Genomic DNA, 25,809 nt, shown 5'->3' with positions numbered 1-25,809 from the left:
TTCTATATCTTGAGTAGTAGCAAAATTTCTCATTTTGCCAAATACAAGAGTTTTGCAATGTTTGAATATCCCCTTATCAAAATATTCTTTCCATACTTCAAATGGCAAAGTCCCATCGAATTCTTTCCACAATGAAGGCTCTTCACACAGTTTTTGCCAGTTTCTACAGACCTTTGATACACAATTGATAAAATCGCATGGCGTTTCCGTTTGTAAATATACTCGGAAAATTTCTAATAGAATATCTCCAGGAAGATGGCTAATATGGGCCATTGTTGAAACTTCAGAATTTTAATATTACTATCTTTTTATTTGAATTATAATTTTCCATTAGTACAGATTAATTAAAATAATGATTCGAAAATATACTAGCCTCATTTAACCTTATAGAATTCATTGGCGCTAAACCGTAAGCAAAACAAAACATCGCGTGCCGGGATAGCCTGGTTGGTAGGGCGCTCGATTCGCGTCCCTTGGGTTGCGAGATCGAACCCCGCCGACCGAAGACTCTCCGTGTGTGTAGTGGCTGGTGCACTTAAATCTGTCGTGGTCACAGAGCCTCTATGTCGAGAGTAATACCACTGGGGGTACTGGATAAGGAGTGATCGTTCTCTGATTCAGATCTAAATTACGATCTGTGAATGAAAGACATGAATGAAGTCCGCACCGTAAAAAGGGTTGTGACGTGGGTGTAGCTAAATCGTACTCTTGGCCCTAGATGGCGCTACGAAAAAAACAAGAGCTGCACCCTTGGATTATAAATCGCTGACTTCTAAAGTGAGTCAACAACAACAAAACATCGCCAATGGAGGTTCTATGAGTACAAATAATTATGTAAAGCAAAGTATTCGAAAGAAATCGAGTAATTCCAGAGACAAAAACATTATTCAAGTACTTTGATGTACCTAGATTCTTTATAATGAACAAATAAATGAAAGTTCAAGAAATTTATTTTACTTGAAGAATTGGGAATAAACATTAAAATAATTTTTTTTAATGATAGGGAATAAAGATAGTTCGTGCGAAGTAAGAGTTAAAAAATTCATTTTTTAATTGGTACTTTTTTTATATCTGAGATGAAAGCTTCAAAAACTATGAATTGAAATGACAAGAATCAAAGTATTTAAATTTAAAAAAAATGTCAGTACTTAAATGAATACTATATTATAGTATTTAATGTTTAAAAAAATGAAAATTCGTCTGAAAGTAGATCTGGATTTGTACGATTTGTTTTGAAATTTTTATGAATACATAGAAGTATAATATTTTAATTATTTGAATGCTTTAGTTAGAAAAATGCAAACTCCTTTCATATTTTTTCGACAAAATTACTCTTAATTTAAAATTAATTTGCTATGAACGGTGGTTTACCCTAATATTTTTTTCGATCTATTTGATGCCACAGAAAAAGTATTCAAGTGATCTTTTTTGACCAATAGGAAAGCACAAGTCATAGATACCTTGCTTTCTCTAGTGTAACTCGTGTTTATCAATAAACAAACATGGCTGGAATAGAAGCCGGTAATAGTGGATTTTTAGGTTATTTTGCTGATTTGCTAGGCGCTCCAGAGCCTGCTCTGAGATTATTATTTACTGTTCTTATTGGTGAGATTGTTTTCTTAATCATTAAATTTCTTAATGAGATTAAAATTTCCGTCTAAGCATTATCCTACCCGTGTCCTGAATTTTTATCATACTAGCAGTTGTATCTTTTAAAAGTATAATTTATGTCTGTTAGAATTTGATATAAATTATTTTCTCTACAGTGAACCTCTGTTTGTTGTATTTTTTAGGAAAATAATGTGAAATTTACTATCTTAGTTATTGTTTATCTTTTATAATGCATATTTAACGAAACTCATAATTTTATATTCTTTTCCAAAGTGATTTTAGTATTTACTATCGATTTCTGCAAAGGTGAGAAGTTTTGCCATAGAGTGCACCTCCATTATTATTTTGAAAATTTTGAAGGTTAAAACTTTTAAGTCATAAATTCGAAAACGGACTTTGGAATTTGCTAACCATTGATAAGGTTTTATTGCGTAGAACATTTATATTTTAAATTATTATATCATACGTTATTCCTTTTAGTTTGTTTGAAATATTATTTCTTATGTATTAATTTATAAGTCAATTTAATGAACTATCATTTTTTAGAAATCTTAACCAGTTTTCATTAATTTTTTGTGTGTGAATTGAAAGTGTAATTTTAGATTATATATTTGTCTTTAAATAGGACATCAGTGTTTACTAATCTTAATAATTTATCTAAATAAAAATTATTCACCATAAAAGATTTGTGAAATTACATATAACTTCATGTCAAAATCTTGCTTTTACATATTTTGACTTATGTCCCTGTAAAAGTATACCATTTTATATATCTGGATGATATTTTAAGATTTATTCCTGTCAATGTTCATTTGTAGCATTCAAGTGTCACATCAAAATAGGTATTCAAAATTTGTATAGTATTTTTATTGTTAAGTTTTATTATAAATTTTTTCTATCATTTACTATGATTTGTTGGTCCCCTTTGATTAAAGTGAATACTAAATATTTAAGTAATTAATGTAATTAGTTTCTTATCATTTATTTCTCTTCAATTTATACCATTATTTCTCTTATAGTGTAAAAAATATAGAAGTGGGATATCAGATATGCAATTATGAAGTGAACACTTTTTTTTTAATTTCAACAATAGATCCTCTAAATATTTTGACAAGAGAATGAACCTAAGATTAATTATTAGAAATCAGAACTTCTATGACTAGTGTACAATATCTGATTACTGTATCATAGGTAGTAATAATAGTATAAGACTAAACATTTTAAAAAGCTTTTACTATAAATTATTTATTAATAAAAGAATGTGTTTTTGAGGACTGAAACTTATAACTATTTTATCAGAGAAGAAACTTATAACTATGTTATGAAGAGAGAAAAAAATAAGTTTTAGTCTCATTTTATTTTGAGAGTAGCAGCCAAACGTTAAAAACTTTTAAACTTCATTTTTTCTTCTAACAGCAATATATCTAAATTATTTTTATATCTCTAGCATAAATTTTTATAAGAATTTGTATAAATCACCCTGAAAAGCATAGCAAAAAATTTTAAAAACAAATTTTCTCTCTCTTTGTTTTACTTGTTATATTTACATATAATAGGACTAATAAATATATATGTTTCTAAGAGGAAGGAAACTGCATACTTTTACACACACACACTTTTAGACCCCATATTATTGTGAGTTCTGTTCAGACTGGCATTTATAAAATTTAGATAACAATCATAAAAAATAATAAATCATGCAATTCTCAAAATATTATTCTAAAAACTGCTCTTGAAATGTATGTTAATTTTCATACATAACTTTTGACTTCCTTTTCACATTTTTTTTTTTTTTTTTTTTTTTTTCACCTAAAGAATTCCTTGTTGCTTCTTGCAATCTTATTTAACGCCACTGTTAAATTAGGTATAAATATATTAAAAATAAAAGAAAGGTTTTCTTTCATTATTACTCATCAAATAAATTATTTAGACAAATTATTATGTATATATTCATTTATGGTTTTTTTTTTTTTTTTTATTAGGATATCCACTAGCATTATTTCATCGGCATGTTCTTTTTGGAACAGCTCCTATTATACAACACTTATTCTTTATTATATCTGGAATAATATTAGGATTTTACAATTATGGTATGTATCTATTTAAATTTTCTAACTTGGAAATTAATTACAAATAGTATTTTTAAAAATATTTTTAATTACTTAAATAAAAGCTATTTTATTTTTACAAAATAAAAAATATATATATTTTTATTTAGATACGTTTGAAAATATTCTTATTGTATTTTCATAAAACCTTCAATATTCATTTTTATAGGTTTTGATATGTTTCATTCTATACTGTGTCTGTTTATTATGTACCTCATTCTTGTTACTATTGGAGGTAAATTCAGCTCAGTTGTCATATCTTTCCTTTTTTTCATGGCAAGTAGACTTTTTCCCACTTTTTTATAAATTTTTTATTGATAAGAATACAATTTTTGTAACATATTACTTATTAAAAGTACTGAAATGAGAAGTATAGATAACTGTAGTCTTCATTATTTGTTATGATTTTTTCATCGTATCATATTTCTTTTATTGTTTAATATGTAATTTACATTTTGTTTCTATAGATGGCCAGTGTGTTTATTTACAATTTTTTTAAATATATTTGTAACTTTTAATAATTTTACTATCCTTCAAAACAAATTTATAAACAAATTGGTTAAAATGCCAGTATCGCTCAAATGAAATTTTTGTAATTTTTTTACTATTCAAAAATTTACTTTATAATTAATGGAAACAAAATTTTTATTTAAATATAGTTTATACTTCATTGTATGCAAGTGAAATTTAGTTACATGTAAAAAAGTAACAATTTATTTTATATTAGCTCTTGAAAGAATCTCAATATGTCTGCAAGCAAATGCTTTTTAATAATTCAGTAAAAAAATTATATAAAGTATTATAGTACACAAAATCTTTCTGTTGGCCATATTTCAAGCATTACAATTATTTTAAAAACGTTAAAGAATGTTGCCAAAAATATTTAAAATAAAATAGAAATAACAAAAATAAAGGTAGATTAAGTTATTATTGTATGTAATACAATATTTATAAATTTCCTAATTTTAAACCTGTCTGTACCTATTTAAGTATTTATTAAATTTAATGCTTATAACAATAAAAGTTTTTAAACTTTAAAAAAATCATGTAAAGAAACTCGGTATTTTTTTTTTGGAGATAAAATTATGAATTTTAAAATGATATAAGAAGTTTTCTGGTGTAATTAATTTTTGCACTTTGAAAAGTAGACAGTATTCTTTCTCGTGTTTCAATAATAAATGAGCAAAGTTTGATTCATTCAATTCAGTTGTTTAGGAGAACATGTGAAACATTTATATCCAAAATTATTTTTATTAAGTTAAGATAAATATGTTTTGTATATAATATTATTAAATGGCTTCAATAATGTATGGGCCAAGAAAATATTTTCGAAAATTATTCCTATTTATGTTTTTTTATTTTTTTTTTTAAAAACAATTTCTACAATGCTTTGAACATTTATTTAAATTCTTTCAAATTATATCATAAGAAGTTAAAATATTTGTCAAATTAAATTTAACCAAGACCATTAATTGTCAGTATAAAATTATTAATTATATTACCATTTGTTTTTCTGTGTTTCCAGTAACAGTTGTATTATTTGATTGAATATTTTCCATTACATGATTTCAATCAAATTAAATTAAGGTAGTGATAGTTTGCTGTAAATTCCTTTTATGAATAAAAATTTGAACTTTATAACTGTATTGAAACTTTCAAACCATCAGGGTCCTCATTTTCATTGAAAGCTCAAAGGTAATGTCTTTTCTTAATGTATGATGTGTGCTTTATCTGTGTTCATGTAATGATTTTAATTATATGGTAGATTATATAATGCAAAAATCTCCTGATTTTTCCCTCCATGTAAATGTAGTTTCTGTGTAATTTATAATATTGGCTATCATCTAAAATTATATTGAGGAGCCATCTTTAATTATTAAAAAAAATATGTCTCATAGCAAATTAAAGCATTATAATAAATTTTTAAATTGTGCTTTGGTGCCAAAATGAAATATAAATTATTAGAAGATAAAACATTGCAAAGGAATTTGAAAATAATTTGAAAATCTTTTGGACTAATTATATTTTTATGCTATTTTAAAATATTTTTTAATGAATTGTACACATAAATTTCAGAAATTGAAGTAGTATTATCAGAAATTTAAATTTATGTCTGGTTTGCTTTGCTTATTATTTTGTTATTGAATAAAAATTTTAATTTTAATTATTAAGCTCTCATTATTTAAATTTCACAAATGTTAAAGAGAAAAATGTTAACATTATCATAGTTATCAAAAAAAATTTCGTATATTTTGAACATTAGTTCTCATAAGTTTTAAAATATTATTTAATGATTTTAATTATATAAATAAGTGAAATCAATTTTCTGTTTGTTGGATAATTAAAATTCATTCAAAGAAATGTAAACAATTGTAATACATTAATTTGCATTATGTTTTTATTCTCATTTTTAATTGCTTTAAATTTTATTATTAATAGCTTTTTTTATTGGTGTTTAATAAAGTTGAATTTTTCAATTTTATATAGGGATACCTTTTGATAGGATATTATTATACGGGTACTGATGAATATGATATAAAATGGACTATGCCACAATGTGTTTTAACTTTACGTTTAATAGGTATGTAAGATTGTATTTTTTATACATTCCATCATAATATTTTGCATGGTTTGTTTTTTATGTTTATATATATCTTGTAGGACTTGCTTGGGATGTTTACGACGGACAGAAATCAGAGGTGAGGTGACAACAAAATATTTAACTATTTAAGAACTATTTTTAAATGCTAATTTTGTTATGAATACATATATTCAGATTTCTTATTGAAATGGATTTTATTTCTTAATTATCACTAAATATTTGCCGCTGATTAAGATTAACTATGTATTTTTTAAAATAAAAATGCTAAGCTGTAATTCTTTTGAAAAAAATGTTTGTTTATAAAATAGTTTTTATCATACTGTTATGGAAAAATTTGTCCATTAGACATGAAAGCACAAAGCACAGGTAAGAAAACTTAGATGAAGGGTATGCAAAATAGTAATTGCAAAAATCAACTCCGTACAAGCAGTAAATCGTTATTAAACAATCACAAAGCACTCGGAGAGAACTTACAAGAGATCCACAGTTCAAAGATAGAATTTACTCAACTATTCACTTTCTTGATTCAACTTCTCCTCTCAACTGTATTCCTCTTCTTTTATAGCTCCCCTAATAGGGCATTAAATAAAGTGGAACTCTTGTCCTAAAAGAATTGACAAAATTTGGGAACCTTTATTTTTGCCACCATGGTGAGGGAGGGGGCATTAACCTGGCCTCCATGCAATAGCCATTAAAGTATCTATCAAACTCTTTTTTTTATCATGAAACCATCTGTGCAGGAAAACAATATTACAAATTCGTAATAATAGTATTATTACAAATATTTTTTTATTATTATTATTTATTTGCTTCATTAAAAATTACACACTGAATTCAATGGAAAAATAAATTTGAATTTCAACAGTCCAAAGATATTGGATATATTTAAAGAAAGTTTAAATAAAAGATATTTTGGATTGCAAACTTATCTGAAAATAAATTTTAAATATTAAAAATTAATTTGTTTATACATTTGAAATGAAAATCTAGAATATTAATTTCTATGTTACAAACTTTAATTTCATCGGAAATAGAATTGTATTATCTCTGGAATCATCCTATATTTATACTATTAATATTTTTGTTTTTGGCTAAATTCAAAAGAAAATATAACTTTGAACAGGAAAAAAATAATAAAATAACTTGTATAAAATATTATCCAAAGTAAAATAACACTCTGTAAATTAAATTGAAGTAGTAAGATTATTTTATTATTATTATTTATTTTTTTAATCTTCATAAAGTCATCTCTCCAATGAAATAACATTTTTTTAAAATTAAGTTGTTAGAAAATCAAAGTCACAATAGACAGTGCAAATTAATGGCACTGAAAAAAACAGTGAATAGCCTCATCTTTGATTAATTATCTAAATATATGTTTTTCTTTTGTCTTTTAGTCATAAAAAGACCAAAATAATATTGTAAAGAATTGTTAGAAAGGACTAATTCTAAAAATTGTTTCATTTTAAGTACAAAGTTTGATTAATTATAATCATATATTGCATAATTTACCATTTACTGTCAGTGAAATCATTTACTCTAATCAAAGCAGCAATTTGGAAAAAAAAAAGCAACAAATGTAAAAAAGAAACCTTCCGATTGTTTTATTTTATGTATTTATATCAAATGTGCTATTTTTGACACTTTTATTTTTTGCTGTTGGAAAAGGGACAAAAAGGTCTATAATTAAGTATTTCATTATCTTTTTATGAATGTTAAATTTTTATAAATGTAAAATTATTCTTTTAAAAGAAATTTTATGTTTCTTATTGTCAAAGGCACCCATATACATATTACTTTTATAAGAGCTTTAAATGTGTACTATTTTTGATGATTGACTGAAATGAAATCATCAAAATTGGCAGTATTTCAAAATTTACTCCATATCGTAAGCACTTCAATATTCAGTGATTCTGAATTGTATTGATATGTAATGTAGAGAACTTAAATTATGAAATTTAAATAACTCTGTTTTATTAATTAACTCCAGCTTTTAGAATCATCTATACAAAAACTGTTTCTGTAATATATTTAGAATTTTTGAATGATAAGTATATTTTTATGGCTTTAATTTGTCTTTTATCCACATCTTTTAATTTTTTATATAAATTTGAAAAGTTCAGTTGTTATATATGGAGAGTGGAGTTATTTAAGATTCTTGCTGTTTCTCTATATCTTTGTGTGTGTGAAATCGTTGGACTCCATCGTTTTGCTTGGTAGTTAGCTGTAAATTAAATGTAATATTACAGTTTATCTCAGATTTTGAGTTTTTTAGGAAAAATTGTCTGAAGAGCAAAAGAAAACTGCTCTAAAAAGGTGCCCCTCTTTGTTAGAAATTGGTGGACATATGTACTTCTTTGGTGGATTCATGGTTGGACCTCAGGTAACCATGGCTTTTTCTTTCTTTTTTTATATATATACTATTTTTGATGATTGATAAGATATTATATATATATATATATATAATATCCTGTTAAATTATTGAAATATTTTCCCATAATGTTACCAAAGCTTTAGCAGTCATTCAAATCAAAACAGCCATTAATATGGACTAGACATTCATCTTGATTGTTTGGGTTGATACCATTCTGTGCAATGAAATGTCTTTGAAAATAACTTTTGCCCCAAAACCAATAAATCTATTATATATACTCATGAATATTAAATAAATATATGGTTATATTTTATCGTCACAGATTCAGCGTCTTAATGACATTATTCGTTACTTGATTTAAATTGTTTAGTAATAATGTATGGATCATTGCATCATAAAGGTTATTATAAATACTTATTAAAAATAAATAATTTCTTATTGTAATTGATGAAATAAGCATCACTTGTATTAAATAGCATTAGGCAATTAGCAACAACAATAATTTTTGCAATAACTGTTCTCTTTAAAGTATATAAAATTATTTGTAAATACTTCTAGAAAGTTTTATCACTGAATTTCCTACCTATTTTATGTATGTATTACAAAGTTTTCTCAAGATATTTAATGAATATAATTTTTTTAAATTGTATATAGTAAAATTTAATAATTTATGAATAATATTATTATATTTTACTACATGGGATGTGTTGGATAATTTTTTTCTTATGCCTAAATCAATTCCTTTTCCAAAGAAATGTGTGATTAAAAATTTATGCCTGTAAAACATGTTCTTTATTTGATTAGAAATTGTATTATAGGTAGCCAATAAATATTCACAAATTGAATTTTAGATCTCTTGTATTTATAAATTAAATAAAACAACTAATTTGAAAACTGTTCTGTTTGATTCTTCATTTTTTACTAAACCTGAAAGTTCATCTCCCTCTCTCTTTCTCTAATATAAAGCATTTTTATTTATCTTCTATTTCATCCTAGTTTCCTATGAAGAGATATCTAAATTTTGTGGATGGAACATTCAAAGAAAAGATTTTTGATGGAAATCCATCATGGTAATTGTATTTTTCATATCCCTTCATTTAATATTAGATAAATATTTTCTGTTAAACATACAATTGCATAGAATAAACTTTAAAGATATGATAAATTATTTTAAGGTTTTTACTTTTTAAAATTTTCCTGTGTTTTCTAAATAAATTTTATGAATGCAAAAATATTTGACCTAAAAACACTTAGCAATTTTAATGTATTTTAGATATGAGGCACTAGAACATTACTGCAATTATAAAAATGTTTTATAAAATATGAAATGCCTTTCTTTATTAACAAGAGCATGAAATGAAAAAATGCAATTATTTTTTTTCATTGTGACTTTTATCTTTTATATGCAATATATAAACTATATTCAATGTAGTTTATATAACAGTTATTGAAAAGTAAGACTTCTTAAATCAAACTAAATTAAAGCCACAAATGATTTAATTTATTAATTTTTTTTCTAGACAGTAGAAATAAATTATTGCACAATGCAAATAAAATATTGTTTTAAGGCAGTTTTAATTTCTATTTTTTACCCCTAAAAAAGGAATTTAGTAAAATTATATATTGTTTTTGTGATATTTTTAAATTTTATTTTTTTATATTAATTTTTTGTAATTAATTTTAATTTGTGTATTATTTTTAATTTAATTTTAATTTTTAAAAAATATCCTTTTGCGTATTTTTAGTATTACTACTGGTCTAAAGAGCTTGTCTCAAGGTATTCTCATTTTATCTCTTCAACAATTAGGAAGCATTTTTGTTCCTGAAAAGATTTTCTTTACTGATGATTTTGTGGTAAATATTGTATTTCTTTATTGAGTTTCTTTATAAATTTTGAGAAATCTTATCAAATATTTCAAAGCTATTAAAATTTTTCTATTTGCACTGTTATTACTAATTGGTTTCTTTAAATATACTGTGAAAATACTGTGTAGAAAATCACATAAAGTAAATATATAGGTAGAAACAAAAAGTGAATTAAGGCTTTTGTTTCTACCAAATATTAATTATTCACTATTTGTCAGGTGATGAAATCATTGTAGACTATAAAAGAGTTATGGCAATTTGGGCTCTGAGTATTGAACAATTAAGTGAAAAGAATTGTATAAAGATATAAGATATTGCTAAGTTTTACCCTCTGTGCATTTATTAAGAGATTCTTATAGGGAATTCTTTGACATGTGTCAATTCAGGAAAGAGAATTTTAGACACCTTTTGAAGAAATGCTGTTGATGTTAAGGAATTTTATCTTTGCTCTTGCACTATGAGAACTTGTGATTTTTATCCTTGCTCTTGCACTGTATTGTCATAAACTTTTTAGAGTGTGTGTTAGAAATAGTCAAATAAAAAAGCGAGATTTGGATCAGGAAATGTGTGTAAATTTTAGAATTAAGTAATGGCTATTATTCATATGACAATGCATAATGAAAGCTTTTTATTTCATAATCAAAGCATGCAAAAATCCTTAAAAAGTTGCAAAAGATGTGTTTTTATAAAATTTTGTCCTTGCACCACCTCAAGATATACTCTAATATTTTTATAATTTTTACTTATCTATACCAAAAGGCATTTTTTCCTCGCTATTACAGATTAATAATCAAAAGTTGATTATTTCATTAAAAAAAACTTTAAAATGTAGCAAAAATTTCTATTTTATAAAATTTTAATGTCCTTGTGGCAATTTAAGACCCTCCAATATTTTTCATATTTATAATTTATTTTTTCTACATCAAAAGGCAACTTTTCCACACTATTACAAATTAAAAATCAAAAAATGATTTTTTTCATTCCACCCTAATGTACATTGTCATCAATACATTAAAGCTAATAAAATTGAATTCCAATTATTTTAAACAATGAATCACAATTTTTTTCCAATTGAACAACACTGTGAGGGTGTGTGTATTGTATCACAGGACATCTTATTGAGAATCGAAATTGTTTATATGATTATATTGTATTTTATAAATAAAAAAGAGCTATTCAATTGAATAAAACAAAGCCTAATATGGTTCATCTTTTTTTTTCATACCGCACATTAAATACTTTCTATTATTTATTTTATATTTGATAACTCATTACTAATAATTCATATTGGTTCTAAAGCATTTTAAACTTTATTACTTATAGTTTCTATTATTTTAAATCAACATCATTTAGAGTATCTGATTTATTTTCAGATTTTATCGATAACACAAATGAATATTGCTTCAAATACTTATTAAGTTTTACATGTAATGATTATTGTATTATTACCATTATAAATGTATTATTTATTTTATGTTTTACCAGGAATTTCCATATTGGAAAAAGCTTCTAATCATGGGTGTGTGGAGCAAGTTGGTTTTATACAAATATATTGCAATCTGGTTAATAGCAGTAAGTGGTAGAATTATATTTAAATCATTTTCAAAAAATCTTGCACATGTGCAGCTTATTTCACAGAACATTATGAAAAGATCATTCGTTAAGGGTGTTTTCTTCAACTTGTAGGAAGGCAGCTGTATTTTAACTGGCATGACTTACAATGGAACAGATAAAAATGGAAAAGATCTTTGGGATGGATGCACTAATGTGAAATTATGGTATTTCACTGTGACTACAACTTTCCAAGGAGGAATTAGGTCATTCAACCATAATACCAATTTGTGGCTAGGACAGTAAGTTTTATTCTCTCAAAAGTTAATTTTTAAATGGAAATTAATTGGTTAAAAATAAAATTTGTTAGAGATTCAATCTTTTAGACTGAAATATTGTGGCATGATAATAGTCCAGATTTGATTTCTGTATCTTATTTTAGTTTTTTAAATGTGTTCTTAAACACATGGAAATAATTTGTATGCAAAAATATATGTATGTGTGTGTGTTTAATATTGTGAAAGTGTATAAATAAAATAGTAATTAGTGTTAATCTAATTATTAATACATTAAAAAAATAATGTAAAACATTTTTTAAATGTTATTAAATTTAGCAGACATGACACATTTCTATAAAAATAGGAATTTCTGCATTTTTTAAAAAATTTATAAATTAATTATGCATTTTGTTAAATTATGAAGAATAAATTCTTCAATTATGCATGTTTATTTACTTAATATTTATTTCATCTTTGGTTCAGTTCATGATTCCTGAAGTTCAGGTTCTTTTCATTTCTAGCCACTGGCATGCTTGAATTAGGGGGAAAAAATATGGACATAAAATTGGCATCACTGAAAAGTTTTTATTTATTTATTTTAAAATGGTCTAAAAAAGAATGTTGTACAATAATATTCTGTGAAATTATTGAAGAAATATAGGGGAACTAGAGGGGTTGCTGAAGCTCATCTGCCCCTAGAGGATTGTATTACAATTCTCCAAGGTTTATTTACTATGCAAAAATTATTCATTTTATTCTAGAAAAATTACTCCTCATAAAGATGCTGCATCCTAGCATAGATATTCTTAAAAAAAATAAAGCTTATTCATATGCTTATAATGCCTTAATTCAAATGAGAATTGATTTAAATTTATTGGCCATGAAAAGGGTCTTTTTTTTTTTTCCCCTATTTTTGTACAGATTTATAGAAAAAGAATAAAATAACAATAAAAATTATGAAAGTGCAAAAGGTGGGAAATAAAAATTTCATCTAAAGAGTTCCTTAAAAAACCACATATTTAGATTTAACAATAAAGAACTTATTGTGCAACATCATATCATAATTATTTGGAAAAAAAAGACAATTTAGAGAATTACATACATTTTTTACTAAAACTAAATTTTAATTATTTCAAATTGCACAAACTGTTAAGATTAACTTTACGTGAATTATCATAAACTAAATCTATTTTCCAAAATTAATACTAGACAGTTATACATGTAATTGTTAGAAAGCTAAAATATTTATTCGGAGATTTTAAAAAGCAAAATATTTTTTTTTCCCTATCTTAATAAGCTGTATTTCATAAAAATTATACTGCCAACTGAGACAACCAAAAGTTAGCATTATATTAATAATTGCCAAAAACTGAGAATATTAATAATATTTATTTTTTCATGCCAATCAACCATGATGAATATATCTTTATCATAAAAAGATACTCTGTATTTAATGTATTTAAGAATAATGAAAAAGCATTGTAAGCGGTTAGCTTTAAAATGGTGAAATTAATTGGTAGCAAAAATTGATAACGCTTCTGTAGTTTGAAAATTTATTCTTTAAAATAAATTAATTTATTTCATTAATTGCAACTATATCTTATGAATGCATGCTTCTATAAGTACCTTCTGTGCAAGAAGTAATTGCATCCCAAGTTTGGTAGCTCTGAATCTGCTGCATTTATACTGTTTTCAATTATTTTTTCATCAACATATCATGTGATGCTATGTACCGATTGTAACATAACTTTAAATACTATCATATTAACATTATTTTCACGTATGGAAACTTGGAGATAACATATAATATTAAAAATAATAGTTATATTATCATATAACTTATTTTCTCTTTGGGAATTTTATCTATAAAGTTCGATAATTTGTTCATTTAGCAAAATATCACTATGGATGGTATTTCATCCAGTTGGGCTGCCGAACCCCTTGAAATTATTTCATAAGGATGTTGCCTCATTTTTAATTTTGTTCCTTTTTTTTTTTTTTTTTTTTTTCATTGACTGTGAAGCATGAAAATAAAATAAGCCTATAAGTTGGGGTTGCTTGAAAGTTAGCCTTAGAAAACATTAATATTTGAGTACAATGCAATAAATATGCATTAGCAGAAGATAAGAATCAATTATTCCAGAAGATAAGAATCAGTTATTCCAGAAGATAAGAATCAGTTATTCCAGAATATAAGAATCAGTTATTCCAGAAGATAAGAATCAATTATTCCAGAAGATAAGAATCAATTATTCCAGAAGATAAGAATCAATTATGCCCATTGTATTTGACAATGGTCAGCTGCTCTAATGGCATCTGAGGTTTGACACAAGATCGACTGTGTGTTACTTCTCCCTCTTCCCCTCAGCTCATTCCCACAAATGTTTTATCGTTGCTCTTGATTTGATTTTCTTCATTTTTTTCATTGGTTATTATTTCGTTCTGATTTCATCTTCATGTTTTTTCTACAAAAATTTATGTACTTTAATATAAATTTTTCTTTTATTGGATGTTGTTCATCAAAAAAGATGCATTGATAAATTTCTAAACTGTAATTAAATAAATTACAATTTTATGAGTAATTTTATTTTATAAATAAAGCTATTAAAAAATCCTATTTTTTTTTAAAAACATTTTTTGTAGCATTGCTAATTTTGGAACTAATGATCTACCACCGATTGCTACATACATTTCTTAATATATTTATATGCACAATGTGACTTTATATATATATATAATTTGCAAATATATCTTTTGTGTTATATAAAACATATGTTAAAAAACATTCATTATTCTTGAAAACAATATTCGGATATAATGTACTTGAATTTTGGAAAGTATTCCATATTTTAAACCTTATAAGTTTTTTCTTTGTTCTTACAAAAGGCAATTATGAACAAGGTGCTAAAAATGAATGTACATATTTTCTTTTATTGTTATTTAACTCTTTTTATTGTTTGTTCATAAAATTTTTTACTTTAAAACAGGAAAATAAAGTTTATTGTTGTCTGTTTCTTTTAATTTTCAAAGGTATGTGTACAAAAGATTGAAGTTCCTTGGTAATCGCTACATTTCACAAGCTGCAGCTCTTCTTTTCCTTGCAGCATGGCATGGTTTGCACTCAGGATATTATATATGTTTCTTGAACGAATTCATTGTTATGTACTTTGAAAAAGATGTAAGTCACTTCTTTAATTCAGTTTGATTTCAAATTTTTTGCTATTATATTTTTCATGAAAATCAGACTAAATGTTTTAAAGAGTTTCTTTTAATTTTTTCATTATAAAACTTGCTATTAAATAGGCAAATTAAAATCAGGAGCAAAAAGAAATGCATTCAATAAATTTAAAATGGGCTTAAGAATTATAAATAGTCCTGACTTAAGGGTAATGTCTATTAAAGCAATTAGCATCCAAAGTTAATTTTTTGGGAGCAATTCTGTAATAAATGCAATGACAACTTGACAACTTTTTATCTGCATGTCTTATTTTAAGAAAATACAATATTAGTGCACTAATTGTTAGCTTGGTATCTGTAAAACACAATCCATATGTTCTGAAGATTTACATAATAACTATATAATTTTCAGTAGATTTACATCTTTGCACCATGGACAAATGTGAATTATATGCTATTTATCTTTATTTCTATAAGAAGGCTGTAAAATTGAAATCAAAACTGGGAATTTTTTATCAATTTTATATAAATTTTTAAGTGGGAAAACTTACAATTAACAAATTTATATCTAAGGTTTAAATTCTTATGATTTTATTTACTTTTTATGTGCAAAATATTTTTTCTAAATATAGTGATTTAATGTTTATTCACTTTAATTGACTTGACCTGAAATAATTAATCAAATCTTTAATTTTTCTTCTTAGCTTGGTTGCCATATCAGCTATCATAACCTCATAATTTGAAAATACTTATTGCTTAACTGATAACTAAATTCACACTTTGATTTAATTTTATTTCGATTAAATGTTTGGATCAAGCCATAAATGAAATCAAAGATTTAGAAATTTTTATGATTCTGAGTCTTTCTTAAATTATGGTATTTTTAAACTAGCATTTTCTTTTCAAACTACTGTATTATACTGTCTCTAAAATAGTTGGCCCATGCTCTTGCTTAATGTGCATCAGAATACTTACCTAGTTAATCTTTAAATTGTACATGTAGAGTGATCAGGTAGCAGTTAATTTCTTGCCAATACGTAGTTATTTTTAAGACTTTCTGAAATTTATAAGTGCAACTGCAGAATAAAATAACTACCGATTATTGATTTAAGTTTGATTAAATATTCAGACACATTATATTTTTATTATAAAATTAAAATTCTGCTCAAAACTACAGCCCAAGAAATTTTTTAATAGGACTTAAAACACTGTAGTCATAGAAACTTTACATAAAGTATTTCGTTCTTTAAAAAAGGGGGAAAAAAAACTGCCAACTGATTATTTTTGAGAAAGTTGAATTTATGCATTTCAGTTTGAATCATTCCTTACTACTCGCTTCCCGAAAGTGAAAGAGATGTTGCTGCAAAGTGCCTTGAAGTATCCTGTGCGTATCTTCATGAAAGTTTACATGGATGTAATAATGGGTTGGTGCCTTGTGCCCTTCGTCTTCCTATCCTGGTCTCGTTACATGCAGGTATGATAATTTTTTTTATTTTTTTCTTTCTCTACACTTCTTCTCTTTGTTCCATTTTGTTATATTTTCATTTATTTTAACTCATTGCTGTACATCATAATTTTTTTATATTTCATTTAAAAATTTTAGTGTGTACTAATTATATTTCATTATTTTAAAATACATAAATTTTTAGGCCCACATACAAATAATGTTTAAATGTGAAATTAATTAATTTCAAATTATAAAACTTTTAAACCTCAAGGAGCCTTATATTTCCGAAGAAATATTCTAGAAATTTATCAAATAATTTCAGTATTATCTGATAAAGTTATTTTCATTATTACAATGACCAAGTAAAAAGAAAAATGAATTAATATGTCCTCATTGTTTTAGAATGTAATCTCTGAAAAAGTATTGCATATATTTTATGCTGATGTTATGTTGATGTTCTAGATTTATTCTCCTAATGAATTGACATTTTAAAACACCACGAATACATGAACTCAATTTTATTTTTTTATTTTATTTGTTCACTTTTATTTGTACACTGATGCTTGTGTTTAAAATGTTATTTAGATTCAAACTAATTTTCTGAAGCAATGTATTAAAACTCATATTAATTGTTACCTTTCATGTGGTCATTTCCTCAAGTGATATGAAAATTCTGGCAAAATTTTCTTCTCTGTTTTTATCTTTTGAAGGGGGAAGGGAGAAATTTTCACCAAATGCATTTTATTAAATCTGAATAAATAAATATATTGAGTTAAATTTTCTTTATATTATCATTAACTTATTCATTTTCAAATTTGGAGTTGAAAAAAAAAAATCAAAATGGGGTCAGGAGTTTAGGAAATCTTTTAGAGAAAAGCCATGTTTTGTTTGATGTAGTAGGGATATTATTATAAGCAGTATTAGTTTGTGCTTTTCTCTTCTATTCTTGGAATGTAAAAGTCAGAAAAGAACTTTTAAAGTGAGTTTTCAAACCTTTCCATGATTTAAATTGTACAATTATTTTAAGAATGAGAAGTATTTTGCTTGAAGAGTTATTTATTATTAAAATCTGTTTCTGCATATTTACAGGATTAAAATTTTATTGTGCTCATGAGAAAGCAATATTCAGTGTATTTTGCAAATATAATTGATAATTATGTAAAACTTAAAAGCAGATAAACCACAGTATGAGTCTCTGTATTTACATTTATAAATTTCTGCTAATATTCACAAACCTTTTCATAATTATTAGTATATTGTGTACAAAATGAGTGCATAACGATAAATTTTTCAACTTAAGAAACATATGTTAAGAAAACTGCTTACATATTTATTTAAATAAAAAAAAAAAAGCAAAATGATGGGATAAGAGTATAGAATTTGATTTTCTATATGAAAATATTTGGTTTATTTTAAAATTTAAAAGAAGTAAAAATTTAGTTTTTGAAATTTACATTTTGTTATATATTATTTCAAACCATCCCTAAATGTAAAATATAATTGCAAACTATGCTTTAACCATATTAGCATTTTTTTTTTTTTTTTTTTTTTTTTAGTCCTTAGTTTATCTTGTGCCTAATAATATGTCATGTTAAGGTTTTATAGTATGCCTTTCAGAGAAAACCATTGGAATATTTATTGCTTTATATATTATGTCCTGGTTTTGCTTTAAAATTGCATTATCATTAGCCAACAAGTTTTGTAAGAACTTATATCCAAAATTTAAAAAAAAAAAAAAAAAAAAAAAAATTATAATAAAATCTCTTGCATTTTTCAGGCATACAGATCAGTGTATTTCATTGGCTTCATTATATATTTTGGATGGCCTTTGGTGTCTCCAATTTTAAGAGCATTGATTCCAAAAGCAAAAGTTGAAAAGGCTGAATAATTAAGTATCTGATTAAAAGCTGATCCGGTGTAGTTGAGTATTAATTTTAAAATGAAAAAAAAAAAATGATTATATATGTATTTATTAAATTATTCTTTTCTTTGATATTAAGTTTTTAAAAAGTTTATTATGTTATGTACCATAATATTATTTCAGTATTATTTATTTAAATTCATGGGAAAATATTCCTTCTTGTTACTCTATAATTCTGAATTTTTATTTTATGTTATGTGATATAAAATTGTAAATATGTTGTAGCAACATATACCTCATCTTATTTGTTTATTTTGCCATTTTTATTTTTATTTTTTTAGTGATTATTGCGTTTGAACTATATTGTTAAATGCATAATTCACCTGTGAATGTTAAGCCTAATTTTCATGCCCTTGCATGAATTGCAAATCTTGATTGATGATTGCTTTTGTAACTTTCAGATGCAAATATATCAAAGTTAATATATTCTATTATTCAGATGCTGTGCTGAGTTCAAATTTAATCATGAGTACAAACACTATTTATTTCTGTAAGCTTCTATAATTTTATGTCCTTTCTATTTTAAACATAAGTATTTTAATGCCCATTAAAAGCAATAAAGCCTGTAGCAGAGAAAAAAAAAAGCACCCTAAAATTTTTCATAGCTTGCAGATTCTTTTTATCTGGATTTATAGAAAAAATTAATTTATTAAATATCCTTTTAGACATTCAAAAATGCCATAATAGTTGAATTCCTCTATTTGCTGGTTTTATAAGACTAACCCTGTAGAATATATTAATTTAGTCATATTTTTTCTAGAAATATTAAATCTTGCCTTATATATCTTTGGCAGAATTATATAAATAACTGCCAAAGATCGATAGATTAAATTTCTTTAGAAGCAATTTTGTAAAAAAAATTCGTTATTGAATAAATATTTCTTAATAGCAATAATTATACATAAATAGAATCTTACCATAATTGTCAGATAATAGCTAAAAATATCGGTGCATTACTTTGCTGATTAATCTAATAGATTATGATAATTTACTGTTTTGCAGTGTCAACATAGTAAACTTATAAAGATTTTATACTTGGAATTAGTATTCACAAATGAATATATATATCATGAATTTTTAATTGTTTGTTAATTTTAACTTTTAATGTAAAAACACAATTTCTTTTTCAAGTGCTGCCTAATGTCTATTGATATCTAGATTTTAATGTTTCATGAAATGCCACTTAATAGCTTCAGTTCTTAACGTTTTGACCTTACCCCATCCTATTGTATTACTAGACTTGATAATTTACATCATCAATGTTCAAGATTGATGTTCAGCATTCATAATTGACATTTAGATGAAGTGGACAGTTAATCTGATATACTGTCATGCTTTCAAGAAGATAAAAGTTGTCAAGAGAGGAAAGAGTATTATTTACATTGCATTGAAAAAATAATATACATTTAAGTTTCTGGCATTATTAAATATGTGATTGATGTTAATCTATTGTACCTTGATGGTTCAAAAAAATCAATGAAAGTGTTTCCTCTCTTTGTATATAGTTCTTAGGCAGAGAAATATTATGAAATTTTGAAGAAAGTTTTGGTTTTAAAATTACTAAGTTTAATGAAAACAGTTAGACCTCCTTCCCTCACCGACATACCTTGTTGAAATACTTATACTGAATTATCAAAATGAATATCTTTGGGTGTAAAATGTATTTTATTACTATCTAATTTATATTTGTAAGTTATTAATGCATTGTTTATTCTTAAACATTTTTCTATAGACAACAATAAACAAAAGACATTTACTTTATGGGCTTATTGTTTAAGCATTTTGGAGGGGGCAGGAGGGGATTTTATTTTATTATATTCACTAGCAAATAGATAAAAAAAAAACTTTTTAATTATAACTGGAAAAAAAAACTCAGTCTTAAAAATTAGTGGTGTAATTTAAAATAATAAGTAATTTAAGGTAAAAATGAAGTAGCAATTACAATTAATGACTCTCTTCTTTAGTATGATCAATATCTTTTACTAGCCATTACCAGTGTTTTAAACAGCATACTTGCAAAATTATATTACTAAGTACCATTTTGCTATAGTGTGTTTAAGTGGAGCTTGCCACTGACTAATATTTGTTATTATAAACACGATACCTAAATTTACCACCTGATTGCAATGAAATAATTTAAATGATAATTTCCTTGATTACTTTTTTTGAATAGCTAAGATTCACGTACTTTTGAATTGAACAAAAACAAATCTCATTAATCATGGCATATTTTCTAAATATTTTGCAACTTTATTTTTTTTTTACTCAACTTTTGAGATCTTAGATTTTTCTCTTTTTTTGTGTAAAAATAAAATATGCTTTTCTTGTAATTGTGACTCTGTCAAAACTGCAAATAGGGAATTTAAACTACTTGTTCTTCAATCCTGTCTAAGAGATACGAATAAATTTCAATTTTTTTTATTCAATTAATCTATTTAATTTTTTTTTCAGCTAATTTAGAATAATAGTGTATAAAGAGTAAAGAAATCTAATTTTCCTCAATGAGAAATTATTTTGAACTAATTAATATATCCATTATTATTTGGGATGAATGTATTTAAATATATTTTCCATGTAAAAAGCTTTATATTCTCATTATTTGAAACATTTTTAAAAAATTAAAATGAAAACATCCATTAACAAAAGCAATTTTTCAAAGCATTCAAAAGTAATTTTCTTCATTAATTATTAATAATTTGTAAAAAATATATAATTTAATTAATTGTCCTTTCCTGCATAGAATATCAATTTCTTAAAAAAAAATTTTAAAAACTGTACACCAGTTTATTGAGGATAAAATAAATTGTTGAACCCTGGGATTAAACAGAGAGTTTGCATCTTTATGTTGTCCCAATTAAGCTATTTTGGCATATTAGTGTTTTGTTCTCTTAGTAAGGTTTCATTGTGGGCAGAAAACATCAGATGACAGCAGTGTCATTGGATATTTTGATGGATAATTATATATTGATGTCTTGTTAATCAAAAAAAATTAAATATTTGTCATGAACCTTTATAAAAAGCTTCTCTATATTTCATAATATTTGTGCACAAAATTTGAAGAAAATCTATTAATTTAGTATCCTAGATCATATAAATTATTTATGCATTTCACTTTTTCTCATATAGATTATAAAAGGTTTAGGGTTTAATTTAAATGCTCTGAATGTAAAAAACTTGGAAACTTTGGTATGAACTTCAAAATAAATGTTATTGATAACAGATCTATTTATAATCATGCACACTTATGAATTAATGTTAATCCTTAACAAGTTTTGATGAGTCAAAATCATGTATTAAATTTCTGTATTTCTGCCTACAAACTAAAATTAAATTACTCATAGAAGTTATTAGCTAAATTATTTGGAATCCTAAGAGCTTTGAATATCTCGTAGATTCTTTACAGAATTAAATCAAAATATCAATATATTTCCTAAAAAAAGTGTTATCTAATTAGACAAGAAATAAAAATGAACTGTTAAAGTATTCGACTTCTTTAAAATTTATTTTTTAAAAGATGGCTCATTGTTCTGTGAAATATAAAAGGTGCTAAGATATTTAGTGCTGTAATGGAATGAGGCCTAACAGTACCTAGATTTTATTTGTTACGAAAAGGAAAGGCTTTGAATGGAATATATTTGTAATTCTCATTTAGCAATAATATTTTATAAAAAAAAAAAGTCATATGTGCTGTTTAGCATTTTTACCGTCCTCTGTACCATACTGTGTGCTAAATTTATTGATTATTGTATGCATTTTGTTTTCATAATTTCTTTTAATTTCAAGTTAACTCGTATTTTAAAATGTTCGTAAAATATTTATTATGTGTGACATGATTATCTACGTTACATTATCATTTTAATGCACGTGTATACTAAAGAATTATGTTCAAAGGGAAGATCTTATATTTATCGTTTATTGTATTAAACTGTTATTTCATGTTAAAATTCTTTAGCAACCAAGTTCTAAATGTTCATTTTTTTTCTCTTGCCAAATAATGTATTGTATATTTATGATATAAATATATCTCAACACCTGCTAGGTTGCATTAGATAGCTTATTTAAAATGTAAGATATCTTATTCGATTTCTATGAGGAAATTTAGTAATAGTATAATGAAATTAGTTATCTAATGTTACAATAGCTGATATTTAGTATGTTGCTGAATATTCCTTAAATTATGCTTTCTTTATGGCGATTTTAAAGATAAATAGGAGAGCATTTTAACATGCATTGCATTTTGAAATGATATTTTCATTCAGTGTTTGAAACAGCTGCAAGATTGAAGTAATATGTAAATATTTCATACTTAAGAAGATTTAAACTCTTTCGATGGTAGTTAACAACAAAGAAGAAAGATTTACTATATACTTTCTAGGTATTATGAAATTTGTAATTAAATATCATGCTAGACAGTTAGTTCCTCTATCAATAAAGAAAGAAGAGATATTGGGGGGGGGGGGGTTGAGAAAAAAACTTTTACATTTTAATGGTCAGACATACCAGATTGTAAAAGTGCATTAGATTTTAAATAAAATAGAGGAATGGTCCCATTATTGTTTTATTAATATATAATTCATATATAAGAAGATGAATTATATTAATTTTTTTAAAAAATTATCTTCAGAAGAATTTTTTCGAATTTTTACTTAGAAAGTGCAGATGATTCACTCATAAGAAGAAATAAAAATAAAATATTTGTTTCTTTTTATTAATTTGTATATATCAAATATGACACAGGCTTAGAACAAAACAAAAAAAAACTGAATTTTATAAAGTAATAAATTGTGCCAAACATAATCACTGAAATTTAAATAAGTATGATTAATTGAACAATAAAATTTTAAAAATTATCAAAAGTAATTAAGATATTGAAAGTATCTTAGAATTATTACATCAATAAATTAATCTCAAAAATGATGAAATTTGATTCCGAAAATGCTGGAATCTGAAGCAAAATAATTCCAGGAAAGAGAAAAAAGAAATTTAATTTCTGATTTCAACAGCCATTTACTGCTTTATATGAAAACTATTTTCTTCTTGTTAGAGAAAATAATTTATATATGATTGTAATTAAGTATTATTAGGATATAAAAGGCTAAATGAAATATTACATTAGCATCTTTGAATATAATTTAATGCAACCTTTTTATTTATTTAGCAGATAATTCCGACATTTCCGTCCATACATAGCAATCAATTAATACATTGCCAAGATCATTATTTTATGAGAGCACTCTAATCATGGCTCAGTAGCTAGTGTTAAACCATTAGAAACAGTATGTACTTCTAATTTAAAAAAAAAATATGTGTCTATAAATATACTGCCAAAAAAAATGTTTACATTTTTATGCAGCCTTTGATTCCATTTAGTTAAGTATAATGTACTCTCCTGGTATCCAGTCTAATGTGGCGGAAAGACAGGAGTTCTATAATCTCATTTCTTTGACCGCTAAAAACCGGAAGACAAAGTTTTTATACCAAAACGTAGTTATAATACCTATTTTCTCACCTCTTATTGAGTACTAAGCCCTCCGTTTACCTCAAGCCACATAGAATATGAATGCGACCTGGTGAATTATAGAAGCAGTTGCTGGTAATGTGTTCAGTTAAAATGAAAGGCTCTGCATATCTCTCTTATATGCTGCAATATACATTTCAAGAGTTTATTAGAGAAAAAGAAAGTTAAAGGATATAAACTGTTTACATTTTAACATAAGTTCTCTAATGCCTAACTTAATTGCAGGAAACGTAAACAAAACATTAATGTAAATCATAGGTCTAATTGTTCAAAAAAAAAATTGATTCAAACTGATTTTATTTTTTACTGATAAATGATTACACAGATATGAAAAAGCAACCCTAAGATTAGAGTCAAAACTTCCAGTTTTTAGTTCTTGAACAGTCCTTACTGCTACTGCATTTCAGCCCTCTTGCAATGCCTTGCCTTCCTCATTTAATTATGATAAAAGAATTATCTGCTTCATTGGCTGAGAAAGATCCGCCAATGAAGCAGGATAGTCGTGAATCAGATACTCGAGGGTATACTGTATTATCAGCACATTAACGTTTTACATAATGAAAATTGCACTCTTCTGGTATCAAAACTGATTAAATGATGAAATTTTAAATTTCTTTGTTTTAAACCAGTTACCTGCTGTTTCATTGGCAGGTCTTTGAAATTGCCTCGTAATAATTTTGCGAATTATAGTCAAATTTTTATATATGTGTTTAAAAGTATTTTACCAAAATTTTATCGACTCAAACAATATTAAAAAATTGTTTGCTTTGTTTAAAGCTCTTTCCCAATACATTTAGCTATTGGGCCATAATTAGAGTAGGCACCCTATATATTTGATTTTTCTGAAAATATAAATAAAGCTTGGAGTTTTAATATTCAGTCGGATGTTAAATTTAAATTAAAGGTATTTGCGAATAAAAAAAAACCTTGCCATTCATTCCAGTCCACATACAATATCCAGACTCAGGAAAGTTATAGTAAAAAAAGCAAAATCGTTTTGGTTTGAGCTCAATATATCATGGTGATGACATGAATTAAAATAATTTCGAAATGTAATGTGTTAAACGAAAGCATAATATCACTTGATCTCAATCTAAAGAATGGGTATTTTTGATAGTCCTTTGTAATGATTTTATAGAAAAGTATAGACATTTTTTTATATTTCAACCTGTTTGCTCATTACTTGTTATTGTTATTATAACTCTTGCATTGTTAGTATCTTTCTGCTTCTAAATTTCGCTCTGAATTTCTAGATTTTCAGACAATCGTATAATTCGGTATCTTCAAGAAATATTAACAGTATTGTAATTAAAATATATTTTTGTTGTTTAATAAAGTTATATGACAGCAAATGTT

The 25,809-nt window shown here is 25.0% G+C and overlaps 1 protein-coding gene across 1 annotated transcript; it reads left to right on the top strand.

The window, feature by feature from the left end:
* The first annotated feature begins 1,496 nt into the window (after positions 1-1,496).
* Positions 1,497-25,795, top strand: LOC129971411 (lysophospholipid acyltransferase 5-like). The gene is made up of 13 exons (XM_056085164.1): positions 1,497-1,605; positions 3,594-3,701; positions 3,889-3,995; positions 6,207-6,300; positions 6,381-6,418; positions 8,597-8,704; positions 9,692-9,765; positions 10,441-10,549; positions 12,047-12,133; positions 12,248-12,414; positions 15,421-15,568; positions 16,880-17,041; positions 18,792-25,795. The coding sequence occupies exons 1-13, from the start codon at positions 1,503-1,505 to the stop codon at positions 18,900-18,902; spliced, it is 1,416 nt and encodes a 471-aa protein (XP_055941139.1). The 5' UTR covers positions 1,497-1,502; the 3' UTR covers positions 18,903-25,795.
* Positions 25,796-25,809: the final 14 nt, after the last annotated feature.

The sequence above is a fragment of the Argiope bruennichi genome, chromosome 6 (assembly GCF_947563725.1).
Source record: "Argiope bruennichi chromosome 6, qqArgBrue1.1, whole genome shotgun sequence".
In the NCBI taxonomy this organism is placed as follows: Eukaryota; Metazoa; Arthropoda; class Arachnida; order Araneae; family Araneidae; genus Argiope; species Argiope bruennichi.
Note: the sequence above shows the minus strand (reverse complement) of the source record. Positions and strands in the feature narration are given on the sequence as shown.